The 23,180-nt window shown below is 37.9% G+C and overlaps 1 protein-coding gene across 2 annotated transcripts in view; it reads right to left on the bottom strand.

The window, feature by feature from the left end:
• Positions 1–710: 710 nt before the first annotated feature.
• Positions 711–23,180, bottom strand: part of DENND1B (DENN domain containing 1B) — a 164,769-nt gene continuing 142,299 nt past the window's right edge. For both annotated transcript variants that reach the window (XM_063344729.1, XM_063344730.1), the window contains 3 exons: positions 10,900–10,979; positions 9,483–9,699; positions 711–8,257 (listed from right to left, as the gene is read on the bottom strand). In XM_063344729.1, the coding sequence (XP_063200799.1) occupies positions 7,706–8,257; positions 9,483–9,699; positions 10,900–10,979 (849 nt within the window). In that variant the 3' untranslated portion in view covers positions 711–7,705. The remainder of the gene's footprint in view (positions 8,258–9,482; positions 9,700–10,899; positions 10,980–23,180) is intronic.

The raw sequence follows: 23,180 nt of genomic DNA, 5'->3' as shown, positions 1-23,180 counted from the left end.
CAGCTTCTATCCATCTGCTGGCTGTAGTAAGCTAATACAAGACTAATAGCAAGTGTTGAAGTCACCCCCCTCATTATTTTGTAAGAAAATAATCTGTAACTTTTTCATCAGCTGTGTATATAGAACTGCAGTCCCTGTTGTTTATCTGCACAAGATATCCAAATGCTCTTCATTTAGAAGAGAGAATCACAGATCAGATTATACTGCATAGTCATTTAATGTAAAAAACCTAACTGAATCATAGTTACACACTTGTATATATGTTAAAGGTTCAAACCATAGCACCCATCAGTTATTGCTACTGTACCTTCAGCATGCAGTTTCCACTTAATATCTCAATTTCTTAATCTATAAAGTAAGATAATACACCTACTTTTTTGGTAAGAACGTGAAGACCTACACACCAAAAAAAAGCTGTTTACCAAATAGGCGTGATTAGCCAAGATTTTTAGAAGGAGCAAAATACCACTGGAACTACAAAGGATGTCGGCATTTAACATTTGTGCTGTATAATTAATAAGAAAACACATTCATCTTTCGCTATAGTTGAGAAACTGAAATGATCATTCAATGGAGAAAAACTTCCATTATAATATAGCATCACTGTATTATTTTAACCTATATGCCTGATAAACATGAAAATGCTGTTCAGATCAACCCATCAAACAAGAATCTGCACAACCCAAGGAATTTTATATTGTTAAGTTTTATTTTATAATACAGTGTTGGGCACTTTATGGTAATGTGGAGTTCACCAAAACCTTCTACTGATGCCACAAACTTGAAAGAAAAAAAAAAAAACCAAGACAACACACCACACATCACGGCTCATTTACTACATCTACACAGTGCACTACCAACAGTAGTCTAAGGTCTGAATTGCAGTTCTTGAGATGACTTTGAACAGTAGTCCAGAGGGTGCAAAAGCATGGAGTAAATTCTTAGATTTGTTCCAAGTTTTATTAAAGATCAGCAACTAACTAAATTTTTAAAACTGTTAGGACAATGCTGGTTGCTTTGTTTTTTAAGAAAAAAATCTCTGAAATTATTATAATTATCAATAAAACCTCAAAATGTCCTGTACTTTATGCCTTTCCTGTAAGTATTAAAGGCTCACACCAAGGACATTAACAGGAATGGTTTTCAAAGGTCACTGAAAAAACATTCTGAAAAAAAATTAGAAGCATTGGGATACGTAATGTTGCTTTGTTCCATGTTGAGGCATTTCTCATCGTATCTGACACAAATCTAAAAATAACAAACACAAATTGTCAGTTGGCTAAACATGTAAGCATTTTAAATTTCTCTTCCTCCTCAAAAATCATGAAGTAACAGACGTGATGTGCTTTGTGCGTAAACTGCACCAAGACCAGCCGTTCCACAGTGCTTTATTGCCTCATTCAAGTATATTAATTTAAAGAAGTTCTCAAGGGAAAACCAAAGGTTAGAACAAAATGTACATCAATATACAAAGAAATTAATTTACAAAAAAAATTAAAAGGATACTGGCAACATTAGTAGATATTTTAAAGTAATGACTTATGATAATTAGGGATGTCACAAACTAAATGCTTAATACATACAGTCATCACCATGAACTCTCACCTCATTGGTGGTACTGAAAAGCAAGCTTAACTCCTCATCTTTTTATCAATGATAAACAAATGATCAAATGATACGCTAAACATCAGAAATTCTAATATTTCACCTTACTTCAATTTAACAGGGTTACAGTTTTAAGAATTACCTAGAACTACTGGTATGCGAACACTGGCTTAGGCCTTATTATTTCCATAGAATGTGACATCCGTAATCATTGCCAGTCATTGGAAATATACATTTGCCTCACTAGAATATATTCTTCATGTTTTTATCATACAACCATATTTCAAAGCTACATGTAATTTTTACACATTTTTGAAAAATACCATTTCAAGGATCTGCTTGAAAAGCAGATGTGCACTACTAAATTACTTTGAAACAAGGAGAAATATTGCACAAAATTCACTGAAGATTTGAAAGTCAACACATTTCCCCCACACGACCAAGTAGCTCCCTTATTTTTAACAGAAACAGAAGGTCAATTCACACAGAATCATAACAAACGTCAACGTACTTGAATTCAACTTATTTTTCAAATGCTAATACTGTTATTGGACTCTAAATACAAATGTCGTTAGTATTGACCTAAGTAATAGTACAAGTTAATTTGAGTACCCTTTACTACAGTAAACCTTGGAGTAACTTCCAACTGTGTTACCTGCTTCATACTCCAAGCCAGCAGAAAATGGCAACGGCCCTGCCAACTACACGGATGGTGGATGGCCCTCCAGACTAAGGTGGCTGTGGACTCATGAGGCAACTCCAGAAGTTTAGCAGCTTCCAGGAAAAACCTATCAAGTACTTTCAATCAACCACTGACTAAAACTGTAAAACAAACATGACAAAAGCAAATCAAGGAAGGCTTTGCACAAAACCACATACCATCCCTTTTCCATTCCTTTATTTTCAACCCTGAAGATCATGAATTCTAGACCAGCTGTGGTCCATGCTCTCGGGGTGAAGTTGAGGACACATTCTATTCAGACCCCAGACTCTGTTAACAGGTAAACAACGCTTGGCAAAGACGTACACATCTAATAGCAGCAAAGAAGTCACTGAAGACAAGTCACATCACCATTCACACTGGGTTTGCTGGTGCATTTATTTCTACATTCATTCTCCACAGATTTACCACGATGCCATGGGAACAGACAGCCTTCACCATCCTGAGCTTTGCAATAAGGAAGCTGCTTGCCTCAGGTGTAATTTTACTAGCCACGTTTGTTTAGCCTGAAATTTCAGGCTGTTGGGAATGTGCTGGCTGGAGTCTCACAGCACCTGGACTAGAGTCTGGCACTAACAGAGAAGATGCAAACTCCCTTGGAAATAAAGACCACCCTTGACCCGTCCCTGCAGAGTCAGGCAGGTCAGCGGTGACGGGGCTCCCTTCTGCAGGACAAGGTACTACAGTCAGTATTACACAGGGGGTGCCTTTCCAAAAGGGCCTCATGCTGGCACTTCGTTTATTATTGCATGAAATGTTTCTTCAGTTAATTACATGCATAGAGAAAAGATTTTAGATGCTCCTAGCAATTCCATTAGACAGCTGCACCAATGAAAGATTGTTCCGTAGGACTAAGTACGATCGATTATAGGTGGAGAAAGAGAAGCTGTTTTAAAAACCTGGCTTAACTGTTCTTTCACCTAGACTTTACACCGTTTACAAGAACACAAGGTTGTAAACTAGCCCATTCTAAAACTGGAAAAGACATCTAAAACAGATTTTTGAGATCTAAAACACTTCTCCTGAGTGATTGGGTGGGATTTTCAAAAGCACCCAGGCATGTGTCTAAAACTCCAGCCGAAGTCCGTGTTACAATGCCTGAGAGGGGACTCCAGCCAGCGCTGAGAGCTTCTGACCACCCCACCCAAACAGCAGCAGCAGCACTGAAATGCTAAATGACGATGAAGGGTTCAGTCAACAAGTTCTATGGCAACTTCTACAACTACATTTTTCCTTCAGAACAAGTCTATTTTTCGGAGCTACACAATGCCCAGACAGGTGGGATGGAGGAGCAAACCACTGCCTACTCTACACAGACTGCCCTCTGCATGCATAGAGGGGGGGTCGGGATCACCTTGGCATCCACAGTACTGTCCTTCCCTCAGTATCCGCACTGTTTTTCACATGTTGCATCTCTATACACACAGACGGGAAGGCTTCGACTGGGACAACATATTATTCATTCCGCAAATCCCACAGGGGATTAATTCCATAGGCAATATTACGTTTGCCTACATGGCTGGGTCAGAATCACTACAATTGAGCTAGAACATTAAATAGTATCCTGAATTCTGGGTTTCCTCAGTTATTATTCCTCCTGAGGACTCCCAGGCTCCGCGTCACCGCACCCCACTGGAATAACCCAGGAATCCCTTTCTCTTTCTGCTGCCCTTACTTTTTTCCTCCCAAACCAGACGACCGATGATGGCTCATTTCAGGCAGACATCTATGCAAAACAGACTCGAAAATACTAAATTCAAGTCCTAGTTTGACTTTCTACATCAGAAATTTGTTCCTATGTGTAAGTAACACATTACAAAGCTTAATCGAATAACCTGATATCTCCCTTAAACAGGAGAAACGGGAAGATACTTGAGATCCTGAAGAAAAGAGATGCCTCTGAAGAAGATCACAGGAGCTCTGACTTAGCAGAATTCAGTTCTCACCAGTAGCTAGTGATGAATGTTGATGATTTTCAAAGACTTTAGAAGGATTTCCACAAATAAAAAAGCATACAAGTATAAAACTTGTAAAAAGTACTGGACCTGGACAGTTTATCTTAATATAGAACCCAGAGTGGTAACAAAAATACCGCTTATATGTAGCCAATAAACAGTTTTATATTATCACAAGGACAGAGAACAACAGTGTTGAACTGTAAATATCAGTTTGGACTCTTATCTATTTGGTAACTGTTAATTCTGTTTAAATAAGGCACAAATATTAGCCTTTTTAAAAGATCACTGATAGTAAGTGGAAAAGATTCTGTAATATTACAGAGATAAAAATGTACCTATAGTTAAATTCAACATAGATATAAGACTAAGTTATTTTTGAACCCATACAAGGTTGAAAATCAAAAAAGACATACTATTTAATGACTGTAAACACTCTATGGGCTTCATAAATAGTAAGGAAACAACATGGCATAAGCGCAGTAACTAACACTATGACTGAAATAAAAATAATTCTAAGTTGAATTTTACCTTCCATCTTTTAGTTCATCTGTTTACTTCTTTTACTTCTTTTCAATCTGCATTTTCATGCAATTAAACAGTGAATTATTACTACAATGCCTCGATGTTGAAAGATTCTACTATTAAACTTTCCATTTTATGATCCTTATAATAACCTCACAAGGCTTCCATATTTTTTTTTCCACAAAGGTGAGAATGGGACAATCTGTGTGATAATACGAGTTCAGTGCCTAACTCTCATGTAAAGCCAGTAAGATTTATCCTATCAGAGAGGCGTTTTTGAAAACTACTTTCTGGCAGCATTCCTGGACTTATGTATTCAATGGTTTTGAAAGTAATGATGGACATAATTTCTGATTTTTTCCTATTTTTCTCCATAAGACGTTAATAATTCAATCAATGAAGAAAAACCCCCATCATCTTAGATGGAGTGGTGGAGAGAAACACCATGTCAGATGCAGAGGAAAAGAAAAGGCGATTCTTGAAATTCTCATCAACAACATGCAAGGACATGACTGAGAACGAGTGAGAAGCACTGCAAGAACACAGACCTTTGTATCGCCTGTCTTCTCCTAGACACACTCAGCAGCTCTACATTTTGGTAATGTTTAGTTACCAGCAAAGAAGAACGCTCTCTACCGAGTCATTAATACCACCTTGAAACAAGTATCCATGAGGTTGCTCTGCAGCTTTCTCATCTGAACAGCACCTGAGCCACCTGGTCTGACCCACCTGGGAAGTTTAGAGATTTTAAATAATTTTTATGATACTTCCCATTTTTAATAGTGCAATATATTTTGCCAAACAACATTTTTATGTTATAAAAAAAAGCCCACAACATACCATGTTGATACACAAGGAGTACAGACCTCTGGACATACAACCTCTAGCTCTAGAATACTGAGATTCTCCAGCGATACAGATTGCAGATGCCTTCAGGAGTGTTCATGCCCTGATCAGGCAGAGATATTTCTGTAAGATTTGCACCTTTACAACCTTTTACCTTCATTACACTGATTAAAAAAAAAAAAAAAAAATTAGTTCTGGAGGCTCATCCTCAATGGCAAGTACCGGCCCAGCCCTTCTCATTCTGGAACAAGCTGAAACTTTTGCATTACTAAAGCCAAGGTCTCACTCTACTGCTGCTCTGTGGTAAAGCATCAGATATTGCCTCTGTAATGATATGGATCCATTCCCTTAGGTCAGCTTCCTTGTAATAAAGCAGCCGAAAAAACCCTTTCCATTTGCGTTAGCTAGAAGGAAAATTCATTCATAAATCTCAATGTGGCAACTGATATTAAACTTTGCTACAAACTACTATTAAGATATTAAAGCATAATCTGATCCAAATACCGACCTCATGAACATGCTCACTCAGACCCATGCCAAAGAGGGAATGAAAGAAAAAAAGGTTTCTGACGAGTTTAGAAGAGCAGGAGAGCATTCTTCTCAGGCACAGTTCATTTTATACCCATGTGTTACTTCTGCCAACTGCATCACAAATATCCTTCAAAGCTGACAATTCCAATCTGATGAAATTTACTTCATGCTTTTCCTGAGCTATTGTCGAGGACAACAGATGTATGGTAAGGTGGAGAGGTGGAAAAAGAAAAGGGGAGGAAAATGAAAAAATAAAAAAAAAAAAAAAAGGAAAGAGCTGCTCCATGTAGCAGCAAGAATTTTCAGACTTTAAATATCCAAATATTCCTTAAGAACGCTGCCAGAAGGAGGACAAATGCTTATTCTAAATACAATATACATCAAGTCCACTTATTCTCCTCCACTGAACTTAGAAAGAGATTTTTGGTTGTTCAACTTGGCTAAAATGAGAGTTGGATATACGCAGTCTCAAACGGAATCTGTAATTTTAGCTTTCTAGTGTTACAAGTAATTTTCAGTCATAACACTTTAATAATTTAACTAAATATGACTTCTAAGTAACAGTAATTCAACCTACCTTCAAAAAGGTAGCTACTAAAAATGGAAAGAAAATAGTTCAGAAGAGGCACAAATTAGTTTTCAAACACTATTGAACTGTAGAAAATAAAAAATAGCAGAAATTATCAATTCCACTTACACTTTCCTTTCTGAAAATTTTTAGGTGAAATAGTCTACCTAGGGAAACCGGATAATACATCTTTAAAGTGTCTTAGTTGTAAACAGAAGTTAATAAACGTCACATTATAATTCAGCACTTCATGTACTTTACAGAAGAGAGAAAAGCATGCGCTATCTATTCGAAGTCTGGAAGACAGGGCCACAGTTTTAGTTTGAAGTAAGTTCCAAGTTATATTCACCAGAAATTCCTTAATCTAAAAAAAGTTTCCTTTTCCCCCCACTTTGCTGAAGCAAATTCTTGCCATGGAAAATCATTATTGCTGTTTTGTAGATTCGCATTTATCTTCTAAGATAGTTAAACCTCTTCTCAAAAGATTAAGGCAACTATTAATTCATTACAAATATTAACATTTGTACATTTCAGACAAATCAGATTGCTCAGTTCATTTCATGCTTAATGGGATTAATATAGTACCTTCAAAACCTGGTTACCTGTTATGTGATACCTTTCCTGCTGCTTAGAGGAAGCAAACGCTAGGAAGCACCATACACCTGCCGTATTTTTAACACAGAGACTAACTAGTACCTGATTGAAGAGTGCATTCATATATTTAGTTCCATTTTGTGGACCTAACTACAGCCAACAAATGAACCGGGTAAACATAGAAGTAGAGGTCCTGATGGCAGAAAATGCATACTCAACTGAAAAGAATTATTTTTGTAATTGAAGATCTCTCATTCCTTTTTCATCTTTTGGTTACCATGTTATATGGAGTTATATGGAGTCCTGAGTAGTCTCCCTTTAACTTCTGATGGGAGTCAAGTTTCTCTTCTCATAGTTTTCTTACGTTTTATTTCCACTGCTACTGCTGGATAAGCTATCCTTTGAAATATTTAAACCATAGTGAAAAGCAGAACTCAGTTTACATAATGACACCACTTCTTGAAGAAGCCCACCCTCTTCTGGAGTTTCATTTCCTTCCTTCCCATCTTTCTCCCAAGGGACCAAAATGGATGGATGTTGAGCAAGGCTCGCTGGGAGCTGATCTTCTGAGGTATTGCTTAGTGTTTCATTCTGCTTTGCATACTTAGAGGAAGAATATCCTGCTTTCAAACTTTCTAGAGAAGCAAACTGGGCACTTGATTGTACTGGAGATAGGGATGTCGTACTAGTGGTGTCCATCTTATCAGTGGTAAAGGTTTTTTCACTGCTTTCTTCTTCCAGCCTTGAGAGAGATTCTCTATGGCCACCAGAAGAAACTTGCTTCCTTGGCGAGGGAGGGAGCTGCTTCCCGTGGAGGACACTGTCATCCTGACCGAGGTTCCACTCTGCTTGATCATTAGCGCTGCTGCAGAGCAGGGTCAGGTTGCTCTCACTAGGGGCATTCGACTTGTTCTGAAAGAGAGAACATGTGTTTATAGTTAACGTCACAAGGAACGTCCTACACCAGCACTTCTGAAACAAAGGTACTGTAATGGATTTTGTGTGTTCCTAAATCATGGATCCCCTTTGGGGTTCAACGTTACAAAACAACAATCCCAGTAACAATGTAAGAACAAGCGCTTTTACACTTCTCGCCGGAACAGTCTGTCTCTTATCCTAAGGATTGGCTTTTGTACAAAGGAAGGATTTCCGTCTCCCCTGCCCATTCAGTGTTTGCACAAGCACTTTTGACAGTGAACAAAGACACACTTTGCTGGTTTGTACCCACAATATGAGAAGGAGCTGGACTAAAACTAAAACCAGATGGCATTTCCTCTCTCCTTCAGTAATTAATTATACCAACTTTCAATATTAAATTTTTTAGCCAAACAAACAAAAATGGGCATTTTATTAAGGTGACCCCTGTGTGACACTCATAATATAAAATTTTACAGGCTTTTTAAACATTTGCATCAGAATTTGCTGTTCCAGTAATGAATCTTCTACCATAGGATCCCTTTCAGCAAAAGTAAATGTTGGACAGCTGATGGGAGCTGGAATTCAAAAACTACCATTTTTTGGCTAACATCACAGCAGTGACTTGATGAGGGTTTTAAAGTTGTAGGCAAGAAGTTTGTTTACACTACAGGTCCTGTGCAGCTTAACTTAATCAAGGAGCCCTCTTAGAAATAGTACCCCTGCACTAGCAGTGCTTCAGGTGCCGTTATCACATGGATCCCATAACTTAATCAAGATGGAAATATCACCATATCACTATGACTAGTTTAAGGATGCAAGGTGAAAACAGAAACAAATACCTTCTGAACTGCATTAAAAAAGACGACTAAAACCAGCTCTGGGAATACCAGATTGAACAACTAAATATAATATTAAACTTTTTGTTTATGTAAATCATTACATTATTCACAGCTCTATCTGTGGTTACGGTTACAAGGGGAAAAATACTGTTCTAAGATGACGTGGTAAACTGGACAAAGGTGTAATCAATCTCTTGGCTGGTGAAAAACCATCGTGCCGTGGCCAGCACGGGTGTACTGTTACGTAGTCCTAGGAAGACACAGCAGCAACTCTAAGGCCTACGCTGCAGTGTCGGAGCTGCATGGTGTCGATTACACAAGCACAGGATTCCACTATAAAAGGACTGGAGTTGTTTCTCAAATGAAAGCAGAAGACTAACCGCAGTCTTGTAATCAATGTCATCCATTGACTTAAAGAAGTCCAGGCTCTTTGCTCCTGAGAGCTTTCCTTGATCTGAACTGTGCGTGCTCAGCGTGTCCAAAATCTCCCCAAGCAAGTCCATTTCTCCTTGATGCTGAGGAGTTATTCCAGTCTCACCGGAATCATCACTATCATAGAAGCAAGCAGGAGTTTCTTCACTGTCTTCCGATGATAACCTGAAAACAAAAACTTTTCCATCAGCTAAGAACATAAAAGCCATTTTATTACAGCCACTTTTGAAAGTAAGTAGGAGAATGCGTTCCAAGAAAGGGAATATAAACCCGGAATTTCTTTCTCCTCAAGAATTTTCCTAAACATAGATGTATTGTATCTACAGAGATGCCGTTACCATTAGCTGGTTTTCTTGTCTCCTGGCTCTTCCCCAGTCACTGTAACTGTTATTTCAAGTCACCCTTAATATGACTTTCCAAATCTCCCCTTCAAATTTTACAGTTATTCCAAAGTTGGTTTCTCTTTTCCCTTGTCTACACCATATATTCAGGTCACTGTTGCTACACCCCTCCGGCTGACCTAGCCACATATTTTGTTTTAGAGGCAAGACTTTCATACTGCAACTTTCCCTTTGTCATATGACCAGATTTACCGGAGTACCACATATCTGCAAGTAGAACCGGTGCTTTTGTCTCTTGTTTTCTGTTTCATTCATTGCGATACCCTTACTTCTGATCCCCACACTATCGCTGTCTTTCCCTATCTCGGTCTATCCAGAACACTACTACAAAGGGTATTTCCAGGGCTCACTGTTTTGATGATATCCTTTGAACACTTCAGTAGCTTCCTATTCCCTACGGCATCACACTTAAGCTGCTTGACTTTGCCTTCAAGGTCCTTTGTGGTTCTTATCCATATGTTCATCATCAAAAATCATCTCCTGAATTCAATCAGGGAATGCCTCAATGCAGCTTAAGCCTCAACTTACGGTTTTTAATTCACACATAGGAAGTTCTTGATATAAAACTCACAAGGCAACATTTCTCTTTCAGACCCTTCAGAAAACTTTCCATTGTCATGACCACAACACAGGTCTTAAAGAATGGATTAGCTGTGGTCACTGCCCACCAATGCTGATGAATATTTTTCTGCTTCTTTGTGTATGCAGTCCATCTTCTTATCTTGATTCTGTGAAGACTGAGGATTATCTCAAGCTCTTCTAGACACTATAAATAATGAAAATATAAAATAGCCTGTCCTTTTTAAAAGTGGATTTAATCCTAAACCACTTGACCTCATTTAGATCAAGAATCAAGATAGCTGCCTGGACAGGAGAAAAATGTGTCACTTGAGCTCAACTTTGCTGAATAACTCTAGCTACCCTTTCTTCCCTACACACACAAACATCCAAACAGGCTGCTTACTTGCTTGTTCTCTCCATCTCATCATCATCGTCTTCATCCAAAGCAAAATCCTGGTTACTGAGATGCTGGTTGAAACGAGTCTGGAGGACAGAAAATTAACATTATCATTTTTGTTTATTTTTTCTATTTCAGCATTACTTATTTGGAGTCGAGCTGCCACTTTACTCATTAAGACTTCCTGAACACTTGATGAGGAAAACCATATATCAAACAAGTCTTCTAAAGGTCGTTACAAGAGGATGTGAAGTCCTCAAGTATCACCAGTTAAAGAGCAAGAGAACCATTATTCTTCATTGTCTATGGAGGGCTTTATTATTTCTGCAAAACCTGGAGTGACTTATTATTTATGGAAAGCCTTGATTAGCAGAAGATTGGCTACTGGAGGAAAAGCATCACTTCAGTTCCCTACCTACCCTTTCTTGCAAGTATATCACAAAAAACACTGTGGTTTTCTATTTTCTGATACAAATATTTGCCAAGTTTTTGTTGTTGTGGTTTACTGAGCATGAAGAAAAATGGATTTTTGAAGTAGCAAATACAAAAAGTCACGAGTCTCTTTACATAGCTGTGTTTATGTCAGGGTGTTAAAGAGAATTGCAGAATACATAGCATGCCAGCTCAAAAACTGCCCTAAGAATGCATTTGTGCAGGATAATTTACTGCAAATTACAGTGTAACTCAAAGTTAGCATACGCTCAGAGCATCCCATGGGGTGCTTGTGTAGAGTACCCGGTGTGATGTAAATTCACACACTACCATACCGCGTATTCACTAACCTCTCATGTCACATTATTATTTAGCAAACACAACCAGGCTAAGGATTTCTACTGTACTTGAAACAAAGTCTCTATCTTGACCAGAACATTTAAGTCGGGAATTTTAGTCACTTGTGCTTCACAAATGACTGCGTTAAGGTCTATGCATCAAAAACCTACAAAGATTAACTATGCAGGCAATCAACCCACTGAAGAGATTCTGAACCTTGGAAAACTGGCCATAATTTAAAGACATATGGATAGAATTTGTGCAAAGGGAAAACAGTGTTAGCTAACTTTAAAGAAAATCATACGCAAGTAAAAAGAAGTGCTACTGCCCACATCTCATCATGCAGTTCACCAAACGCCTAAACCTACAACAAGCCCCTGATGGGGAAGAAATATGGCCTCGATTACAGACTACAAGGAGCTTGGAAATCTTGCACTCTAAGGATTTCAGTACATCACCTATTACAGATGTTGTCAGCGTTCTACACGTATCAGGACACTCTCTGTAGCTTTTTTCCCCCCATTATCGTCAGAAACGTCTCAATGTGCACTCTTTACAGACTGACACATTTTTTCTTGTTCAACAAGAGAGGTTTAATTAAAGCACCAAGTTTTGATAACACTTTCCATAGTTCTCTGCCCACAAAGAGGAAACGTGCTTCTCAATGCGTTAAACCAAGTAACAGTTGATAGAAAATAAGAGAATTATTAGAGTATTAAAAACTATGAAAGAATCCAAACTAAGCTTCCTACTGGGCAAAAGTTATAGGATGGAATGCAGAGAAACAAACTATTGATATTTCTAACTCTTTCTGAGTTTTGTGAGTTCCTTGTGTCATTCCCATCAGTGTTTGTAATCAATCATATCCCCACTTGTAACTCAAGGGAGGTTAACCAATCTGTCTTAATTGACACTGTTAATTGGTTATCTTACTGATTACTGCCACAACTACAGTCACTGTTTTCAAGTTTAAAAGTTGCTGCTTTCCGTATCTTCACTGGGACAATTAAAATACTTTGTTTCTGTAACACTGGTAATTCACTACTTCCCCAACAAAATTCTGACATAAGATTCATCGTAATTAAAGCTCTAATCCTGGAACTGACTCTTGGAGGGCAAAACCCCATCTCCATCTCACTGTTTTTTGGAATTTGCATCAGAATTAGATGCTGCCATCACATTTACTCCTACTAATGTAAAGACAAGAGTTTGCAGGAAAGAAGGTTCTTTAAACACGTTTAGAAATTTCAGAAAACAAAACTAAGACACACACTTGTTTATCTCCAGACGGATTAATCCTGTCAATGGAATAAAATCACACAAAATAACACTCACTAATTTGTCGAAATAATAAATAATGTTTCAAAGAGCATAGATGGCAAGTTTCAAAAAAAAAAAAAACAAAAACCCAAACAAAAAAGAAAACAAGAAAAAAAGAAAGGTTGTGTCTTTGAAAAACAGGAACTGAATAAAATTAATTAGAATCAGCAAACACCACAGGCATAGCAGTGGCCCCTCAGAGCATCTACAAACAGTATTATGCAAGTGTGTTAGCGAAAGCGAGAATAACATCATAAAGGAATATACTAGAGCATATGTTGATAAGCCTAAAGAAAAAAAAAAGAAATCCCAAAAGAAAAACTTCTAGTTTCTGATGGTCAGACTCTCTCTTTGAAAAAATATTTTTGTTACCAATTTAAATGTTTAGGTTACAAAATTATACAGGAAGACTTTCAAAAACTAAAGCAAATAAAATGGGATTTACATACAAAGGAAAAAAAGCAAAAAGGGAAGGAAAGGAAAATATCTGGCTGTAAATAACAACATTCTCCAGAGTTTACAGCTCTGTGAGCTAGCCACGGAGTCAACAAGCACCACATGGTTTTGAATAGGTGACTTTCCTCTAGGAGCCGTAATAAAAAGGACTGCGAGGGAGGGGTATGTCCAGACCACTTCGCAAGGAAAGAAAAAGAAAGAAAGAAACTCTTAATAAATTCCAAAAGGAGAACCATAAATCTTTTTCAATGCTCCACTAGGCAAAGTGACATAGTACGTGCACCTGCAAAAGCTGTCAAAGTCATTTAAGAAGTCCTTCCATTACTGACGTACCCTGCTGTTTGCAGTTATTTAAGCTTTTAATTTCTGTCTTTTCTGCATTTTGAAGTGTGTAACCTTTTTTATACCTTTTTATGAAAAAAGGACAGACTTCTGTTTCCTTCCTGATCAGCATTCTAATAACAACCAGACCATTTAAATTTATTACCACAAGAAATGATATGGTCACACTCCTTTCTTGCTACACCAGAACTTTATAAAGTCTTAATAGACTGCTGTCATGTTTTTTTCCATAAAATAAAGCAACAAGCTTCTTTAAAGTACTCAATTGTTCTGTTTCTTCCAGCTACTTCTGCTTACTTAATACATCTATTATTTGATGTATCTACTTCATATCACAACAGCATTCAACTTCTGCTATTTCAAATTTTTCTCCTCTTCAGACACACTGCGCCGCAAGAACCCATCTCTCATCTTGCTCAGGACAGAAGGGAGCTCAACATACTTAAACACAACAAGCTCCCGCTCTCCACAAGCCACTGTTGAACCACCAAGCCCGTGCGTAAAGTACAGCAAAGGAACTACGGCAGCTGGCGTGAGGCTATACGTCCTTTTTGTATACAGAGAATACATCCTCTTTGGTTTCTGCCCCACTTCAAAATCCCATTCTGCAAGTGGTCTGCTACCTGTACAGTTGTGGTAAATGCTGATCACCGAAACCAGAAAAAGAATGTGCTGACAGTATAAATACACTGAACTTAAACTGTTCTCTTCTGCTCGCTGGTAGCCTCACAAAATGTACTTCTTTGGCATAAAAACGTAGACAAAATACATGAATGCTGAAGGATTTAAATGTAAGATGGTTGCATTTTTGATTGGGCATGAAAGTCAATCTTTGAAATGTCAGCTTTTTATTTAATGCTAGACCTTTCAGAAGCACGGCTTTCTGGAATGAGTGCTTATTGATCGATACTAAGGCAGGAAGTTTAACAAGGCTGCTGCTATTAATTGTCCTCAAAGTGAGAAACAAATAATCTTTTGATAAATGGCAGCACACATACAATTTCACATTTACCGGCTACTCAATACATCAACGCGTATAAAGTTTCAAGAAAAGAAAAATATCTACTATGGTTTAAATCTATGAAGTACTGTTTCCTTTTTCTTAAAGCAAGAAAGCAAAATAAATACAGGTCCACTATTATTTATGATTCAGTATTTTATTTTACCTATCCTCCTCTACAACCCAATCACAGACGTAATTACGGCTTCACCTCCAGCAGGGAAGCAAAAGATCTCTCAATCAAACTTTCTAGTTAAGCACAACCCGTTGCTTTCCTTTCCGGTTAAAGACCGTGACCTAAAGCAATGGATAACGAAATCAGAGGAAAGTACTTTGCATTACATTCCAAAAGAGCTGATGGGGGAAGAGGGAAAGAAGACAGTAAAGAAGTACAGTTTCTTCTTCCCCTTCTTTTTCTGGGACATAGTACAAACAACCACAAGCTTAAAGTACTGCCAGGGATACCAATTAGCTAAAGGGACACCAGACCATGATAGATGCAAGCAGTAAATCTAGATTAATTTCTAGAAATGATCCTTTCAAAAAAATTACTTGTGCGCTTTTACTCACCAAAAGTAACACAAAGTAATGTTGCCTTGTAAAAATAATGATCTGATGTCAGAAAAGTTGTCCTGGATACAAATTAAATAGACGTTATCTAAGAAGCCATATTCGCCTTTTAAATTTTTTAAAAATTATTATTATAACACAGGACTCATGGATAATTTAAAAACTATTAATGTTAAATAAAAAAACCCTTCATCCTTACTAGGATAGAAACATTCTCTGCTTTAACAGGTTCAGACATATAGGCATGTGAAAAGAACATGAGGTGGTTGGAAACATCCACTGCTTTATGCCATGAGACAAAAGTGCCATCAATTATGAGCTCCTGTTAATTAAAATGATAGGGAAACAGAGATACGCAAAAAAAAGCCGGTTCCCAATGACAGAAAGAAATCCTTTTCTGTGACAATAAAGAACCTGCGAGAGCAGGAAATCCCCCAAAATTTGTTCAGAGACATAGACAACTAGAAATGTCTAGGTAAGAGTATGGGCACAGTACTTTGAAACGACAAGTAAGCTGTAATGCAATGTATGGTTAAAGAAACATTAATATCCATGCTGAGGTAGGATCTACTGTAAGTAAGGACGATAAATTTGTTGCGATTCTTAGTCATGGACAGCACATTATAATTATTTGTGGTCTGAACTACTGTGGCAAAAAATTAACAAACTCTAAGCTTCCTATCTTTTAGGTATGCTACGCTCCTGGACACAGATAATATTTGAGAATTTTGTAACACTGCTTTTAATTTTTAGGGATTAATCATGCTTCTGCAAATATTTTTCAGAAATAGTTATGTTTTTCTCCAAACCAGCAAATAAGCTTCCATTTTCTCTGATGAATCGCAGACCGTTTTCCCCTCAGGAAGCCTGCACCACCTCCTGTCCCTCCAATCCGCCCACAGTCAGGTATCACCTCCAAATAGCCACATCTCGCTCGTTCTCCTCGATGGCACGGAGGCTATTCTTAGGAAAACCGGCCATTTTCAGCTGACGCACTGTGGCACCACGCCACACATCAGTCTAGCTGCAAGAAGTGAACCCTCCGAAGGCAGCCTGGCTTCACACTAATTGCCAACAAGCAGAAGCTTCAGTCTTTTTAAAGTAGGACATGGGGATTTTCAGTGCCATTTGCAACAACTAAAGCGAGCAGATCTTCTGTAAACAAGTATTCTTTATAGAAGATTTGTGTGGGTGATTTTAAGAATCAGATTCATCAGGCAGAGTTTGCAGTTACACAAACTAAGAAAAATATCACTTATTTTCCCTTTCCAATGGTTATTAATGCCCCAGGTTTAGTCAATGATTAGAGGGAAGGGAAATGACAGAATGGAGGGTTGAGGGGGTCACAGTAGAGAGAGGAGCAAGAAGATACGGGGGAACACATGTCAGAAAAGAAAAACTAATCAGTGTCCATATGCACAAAGGCATGTGAATGTCCATATGCACAAAGGCAGAAAAGGGAACGTGTTCTTGATGTAACAGAAAAGCCAAGAGACCTGGACGTAAGTTTGGTGCACAGTGCGTGACTTCAGTGAATCAGAATTCCAGTTCGTCTGGCTGGAACATGTTACCTATTTGATACAACTCCTAAGCAGGTAAAACCAAGATTACTGGTTAAATTGATCTTTCGGTTAAAATGTGCTTTGTATCCTTAGATCAGCAGAACTACCGCATGGTAAAATTAGCGCTGGATGTGCTGTTTGCAGATCGCTTGTGACTTTTTCAAAGGAAAACTTACCAAAACCACTGAAGTTAAAAAGTACGATGTGGATCTGAATCTAAACACAAATATCATATACCTCCACACTTCAAGATTTAATGGAAAACACCAAGTGTCACAGAACTTTAGATGGCTAAAACCTGAGCAGCACTGAACTCAGACCTATGGACAGTGGAAGAACCTATTTGAGAGCAGCTCTGTATGAAGCTTGAAAACAGACAGACTAATCACATTTGCAAGGAAAAAAGACTGTGCCTGAGAAACGGAATTATTGACTCCAAGCACATTTCTGTCTAAGGTTCCCAACCAGAAGAATTAACAAGGAGTCGTCTGTCCTCCTATTTTACACCAGTAGGAGTCTTCTGCTCAACAAAGAAGGTCTTTCTCTACGAGGTGCTGTGGAACATGGATGGCACTTGGATTTGGATGCTTTTCAATAATTTCAGACATTTTAGAGCCTCAATTAGAAACAGCAGAAGAGAGGCATCATCATGATGCAATATAGCTTCTAGGTGGGCTGAGCTGCCCTTTGGTCACGACCCTCTCTCTTCACTTACTGCGGAAAGAGCGTAAGGTAGCCACTGCTGCTGACTTCAACATTTCGGTAGTGTCTAAAATTAGGTGGGTTGAACCTCGGCTTTCACATTTAGAGACGCTGAGATCCCTGCAGGAAAGCTCTTCCTGTTTCTTCTAGGTCTCCCTCCTTTGGCCCCCAGCCAAACCTTATTCTTTAATGGAACTTCTTTATTCAGTTTTTTCCACTCTTTGGTACAGGATTAGAGAGAAAAAGAAAAGTTCAGGGAACATACAGTACTAGAGCCAAAGTTTTAGACATAAGGTTGTGCTCTCCAAATTTTATGCCAGAAGGCCAAAGCAACATGGAAGTTGGGACACAGGTCCCAACCGTTGGCTGATGGTTCCTCTGGCTCCCTGCTTTGGCCAGGTGGAGCCAAAATGTGACCCGTGGAAGACAGAAGATACACAGCAAATGTAAGCAGAAGATATCACTGTTATATTATGATGTCAGTGAATTCTCCTGATTAAATAATTGATCTGGTTATTTCAATTAACTACTAAGAACAGGAAGGTTCATCCGGTTTTGAAGGTACTTTTTGAAGTAGCATTTTTCTTTCAGATCCTTCAGAAAAAAGAAACCTTGGTAGACATATCAGTATTGCTTCATCTGTTTGTAGAAGACAGACCCTCAGACAGGTTGCCTTTCTATTTGTTAAAAACCTAAAATAGATGACAAAAATAGCCACAAAAAGCATCTGCAAACTTTTTGCTTGTCTACACGTCTCTCTCAGTAGGATAAATCAGAGGTGGATGTGCTGATGACTTTGCCCTGAAAAACCAAGCATTCCACTAAATGCCTACAGGATTACAAAAAATTCCAGAGCGATTTTCTGACCGTTACCCCATCTTTCCAATTTTATATTTTTTTTAATTGGAATCTTCGTAATTAGCAAAGAGGTTTCTCAAGTGATGTTTACTGCAAAACTCAAAGAAGAACAGGCAGCCACAAGGTTTATGCTGATTTATGGGTGCAGAATGAATGGCAGGACTCTGCTGTGGAGACTTGCAACAGTTCTTCGCTTAGGACCATGGTGAGAAGAGATCAGGGTAGAGAAGAGGAAAGAGTTCACACTAATAAAAATACTGAGATTTAAAAAAGCTTTACAAACTTATAGTACTTCTTTTTTCTTTAAATGTGTTCACTGACTAAATTAAAATCAGTCAGTGTCACTGTTTAGAGGCAGTATCTACTACCTTCTTGTGGGGAGAAGGTTTGAGCAATGTTGTAATCATACCTCTCCTTGGTAGTGTATGCTCCTGCAAATAAAATTATGCATGATAAATGAAAGCATCTAAATGTTTAAGTTGCACAAAATCCAAATAATCTTCCAGTTAAAAAAATAAAGGAAGTACCGCTTGATTTCTAAGAGGTCTTCTGCTGTAAAAACCAAGGTTTATAACAAGGCAAAGGATACCCGTGTGCCTGTACTACTTTGGAAAGGTGGCCGAGCCACAAGAGGGCACTCTCGTAATCTACAATTTGAATTTCTGCTGCCTGGCTTTTTCATTTTTAATTAAAAGGAAATCTGACTGTTTTGCAGAATGAAGAGATCTTACTTGACACAGCAAGACAAAAGAAAGATTTTTCTCCAAATTAAAGGAAGCTAATGATATCTACAATATTTTCAAAATTACACCACATTAACTAAAGAAACAGAATTTACTAATTGAGCAAAGCTTAACTTCAAAACTGCATTTTACATAAACAAAACATGATTTACATTAAAAACTAGCTGTTACCGTTTATGACTTCTGTCAATTTGTAACATTTTAGTCAATGAGAGTAGAAGATACCTCCAGCTATATAACCAGCATTATCTGTGGATGCTAGGCATAGATGTGATCTCAAGCACATCATCTGAGTCCAAATATAGGTAAAAGCACTTAATCAGAGCTTTTACGCTTCTGAAATTATTGTGGGGTTGTTCTGCAGGACTTTTTCTTTCTTTTTTTTTCTTAAAGGGCTTCAGTCTCCTTATACAGAATATGTATATTCAGCACCGCATTATCACAAGCATTTCCTCTCCTCTTTAATATTCCCAGAAAAAAAAAAAAAAAAAAAAAATGGTCTTCAGAATAGCCCAGTCTCACCACCTTTTACAGGTTAGGAGGGTAATCAGTTACTGGAAGCCCTCTGTAGCTAATGATTGTGTCATTTATTTTACTGGCCATTGTAGGGGTATTGATAAATGGGGCACTCCTGAAGGTAAGGTTATTCTGAACACATCTTGCTGCCTGACACTTGCTATCTTTGTTGAACAGAAGCCAAGTACACCTACTGCAAGAGGAATTACATATCATCTAGCTACTAGGATATACCGCAATAAAAGTGTAAAAGCTACATTTGTGCTATGCCTTTAAAAAGAATAAAAAATGGCAATTCTCTTCTGTTCGAGAACACAGAGAAAAAAAATTTAGTCTAACTTGGCTTTTATTACCTTATGCAAAGGTGTTTTTAAAACGTTCTTAGACACCATATTTAAATCCTGCAAAGTCACGGGAAGTAGTTCACCTGGTTTCTTCAATATATGAACATTTAAAGTAGCGCTGACACACAGGGATTCCTGGTAAATCCACACTTAGACTCCAAATGCCCAAGTTTCCATTACGGCTGCAAGGTAGTGCATGCCTAAAGGTACAGGTATTGCATACATTTCCTTAGAGACAAGGGGGCATTGCTACCTTACTAATTATAAAGCGAACTGGTAGTTCCTACCTGGTATTCTGCCAATCTTCAAGAATGTTTTCTTAGCCACTAAATACATTAGGACTATTGACATCCTGAAATGCTCCATTTTTAATAAGCTACCCTATCACCTGATATAACAGGAAAATTACAAAGATCATATTCATGAAATCAAACCGATCTTCCTGGCATTCTACCCAGGCTCATAATAAACCCGCCCTCTTTTATTATATATTAATTTGGAACAATTTTATAGAGCCCTCACTGTATTTAGGTCGCTGTCTACCCAGAAATGTGCATTACCTGGGAGCATATAATGAAAGAGAATTAAAATAGACTATGCAAAACCTGAATGCACGGTAGTCTAATACATGCACTACCATAGCCCACTCATCAATAGTTAAAGGCAGTCAGCAATATCACTGGCAAAATACCGCAGAGTTGAAGCAATCTCACGCTTGCAATAATTTTCTCTCAAAAATTTTAGCAGATTAATTTCTTATATCTTCTATATACCTAATTAATGTAGGAGATAAAACATACCAGAGACGTATTATTAGATCTAGGCATGAAACAGTTAACAGCAGCGCACATGCCAAGGTTTTAATAAGGCTTAACAACAAAAAGCTTCAATCCTCCACTTTCACTAGATTTTGTTGTTGTGGTTTTCCCTTGCTTAGGGCAATCCATCTGTTAATGTTGACTTGCAATATAGTTAAGCTCGCACACGTATAAAAAGCCTAGAACAGCTAACCTAAGCAAGAGTAAGCTCAAATGAATATTACAGAGATAGAACAATTCATCTTCGGGAAAGATTAATTGTGTGTGCGCGCACGCGCGTGCTCACAGGCACGTATGAGTGCACTCCCGTTATTTCTTTTTTTAGGAAAGAATTTCAAAATGCAAATTATAGGAGGGCAAGCCGATCACTACAGTTTGCAATAACACATTTAATTATTTATCCTCCAATTAGATTTTGACAGCTATTTTACATGCTACAATTTGTTTTGATTTATTGTTAATTTTTTTTAAATCCTATTGCCAATCTGGCCAAAAAAAACCCCCCAAAAATATAAAACCACTATGACAGCGGTGATAAAGCTTAGTAAATATTCATTGTTAAAAACGGCTCTGCACTGTGACCAGTGCTGGTATTCTCCCTGGGCCAAACTGGCCTTGTTTTCAATAAAACCAGAGAAGTATCCTTTCCCTGGAGCCCTGTTAGGCTGAGGCTGCAGTTGGAACTGTCATCTTCACACAAAAGCAAAGGGGTTGGGTTTTACGAACGCAAAGCCTAATTGGGAGATCTTCATGGCTGTACCCTTGACATTTATTAAAGCCTCATCAACAAAACAGGAAATAACCGTACTAATTAGCGGACCCACAGACAAACTACTGTTTGTTGGGGTAAAAGCAGATTCACTTCCTATTGTAAAGGAAATGTCCTCCCAGAGCCCCAAATCCTGTTATGAACCAATTGTTAAAATGATCTTTTACAGTGAAGGAAACTTTTATATCAGACATAATGTTTCAAAGTAAATACGTTTCACAGCATCTCAGATAACTATTAGTTAGTATTTATTTTTAATGGCTTCCAAGAAGTGGGGAATGAAAAGCTCAATGCATGCATCTAACATGACAGAAAATATAACACCAAATTCTTTACAAGTTTTTAAATGTTTCAGTATGGAAGAGTTAGTAATAAAGGGCAGAGGTGCCTCTTGTTTGGAAGCAAGATGACCATTAAAAGCAATCTCTCTCTTTTGTTTGCTGTTAGTTTAGGTTTTAGGGAGATATTCAAATACACGGACATTGCAACTTAGTCAATATCTGGTCCTTACTTTAAATATACATCAAAATGCATGAACTGCACATTAGCACTATCCTTATACTGCTATTAGACACTCATGGGCACCATTTTAGAAATCTGGGTGGAAAGCTTCATTTTCAGGATAAAGAATTATAGAAAAAAAGATTAAACCTGACAACAGCAGCAATCTGCAAAATTCACTTCTTTTAAATGGCAGATTCAGTACTAGATCAAACATAGCCTCTCCTATACACATGCACTTGTGAATACAAAAATATTGTTTTATTTGGACGTAAAGTGCAAAATCAGCACTTATTCTAAGGAACTTGCATTTATGTTTTCTTATTCACATACCTACCAAAAACAAAAACCAGAATAGCAACAACAGACTTATTTTTTAGAAATATTTTGGTTTGTTTGCTTTTGGGGAGGAGGAAAAAGTGGAAAGGAAAAAAAAAGGAAAGCGTGAGTGAGAGGGGAAGGAAACTGTGCAAGACTGGAGTTCTTGGGGAGCGATTACCATTTGCTCCTTCCTGCCCACTGGGCTCAGGTGACATCTGGGACAAGAGCTGGGGACAAGACACGGGATCTTCTGTTTGCAGCAGCGCAAAACTGCAGGGCTATTAGTTACAAGCTCCACTAGTAAACAAGCCCTATATATGTACACGTATATGTATGTGTGTGTATACATATCTAAACCTGTGTATGTATATATGCAAACTGACATGCACTCCTCCTGTCTTTTTTCAAAGCTAAAAGACGACTGATAGAACCAGCAACAGTGATACGAAGGATATAGCAGTACGCGACTCTACGAACACAAAAATATACGGAAGTTAAATTGTTCTGTCTGAACACTGGCCTTCAAAAGAAATGTTTAACTGCACCAAGGTAAATTATATTTCTTTCTATCCCTAGACTCTGCACCTAATGGAAGGCAGCACTACCATATCACTAAATTACTGCAGATTTCTTTAATAAAAGCAGTCTATAAAAATTCACTGACTCTAAGGGTACATTTGTGTTACGTATTTAC

This window comes from Chroicocephalus ridibundus, chromosome 8 (assembly GCF_963924245.1).
Source record: "Chroicocephalus ridibundus chromosome 8, bChrRid1.1, whole genome shotgun sequence".
NCBI lineage: Eukaryota > Metazoa > Chordata > Aves > Charadriiformes > Laridae > Chroicocephalus > Chroicocephalus ridibundus.
Note: the sequence above shows the minus strand (reverse complement) of the source record. Positions and strands in the feature narration are given on the sequence as shown.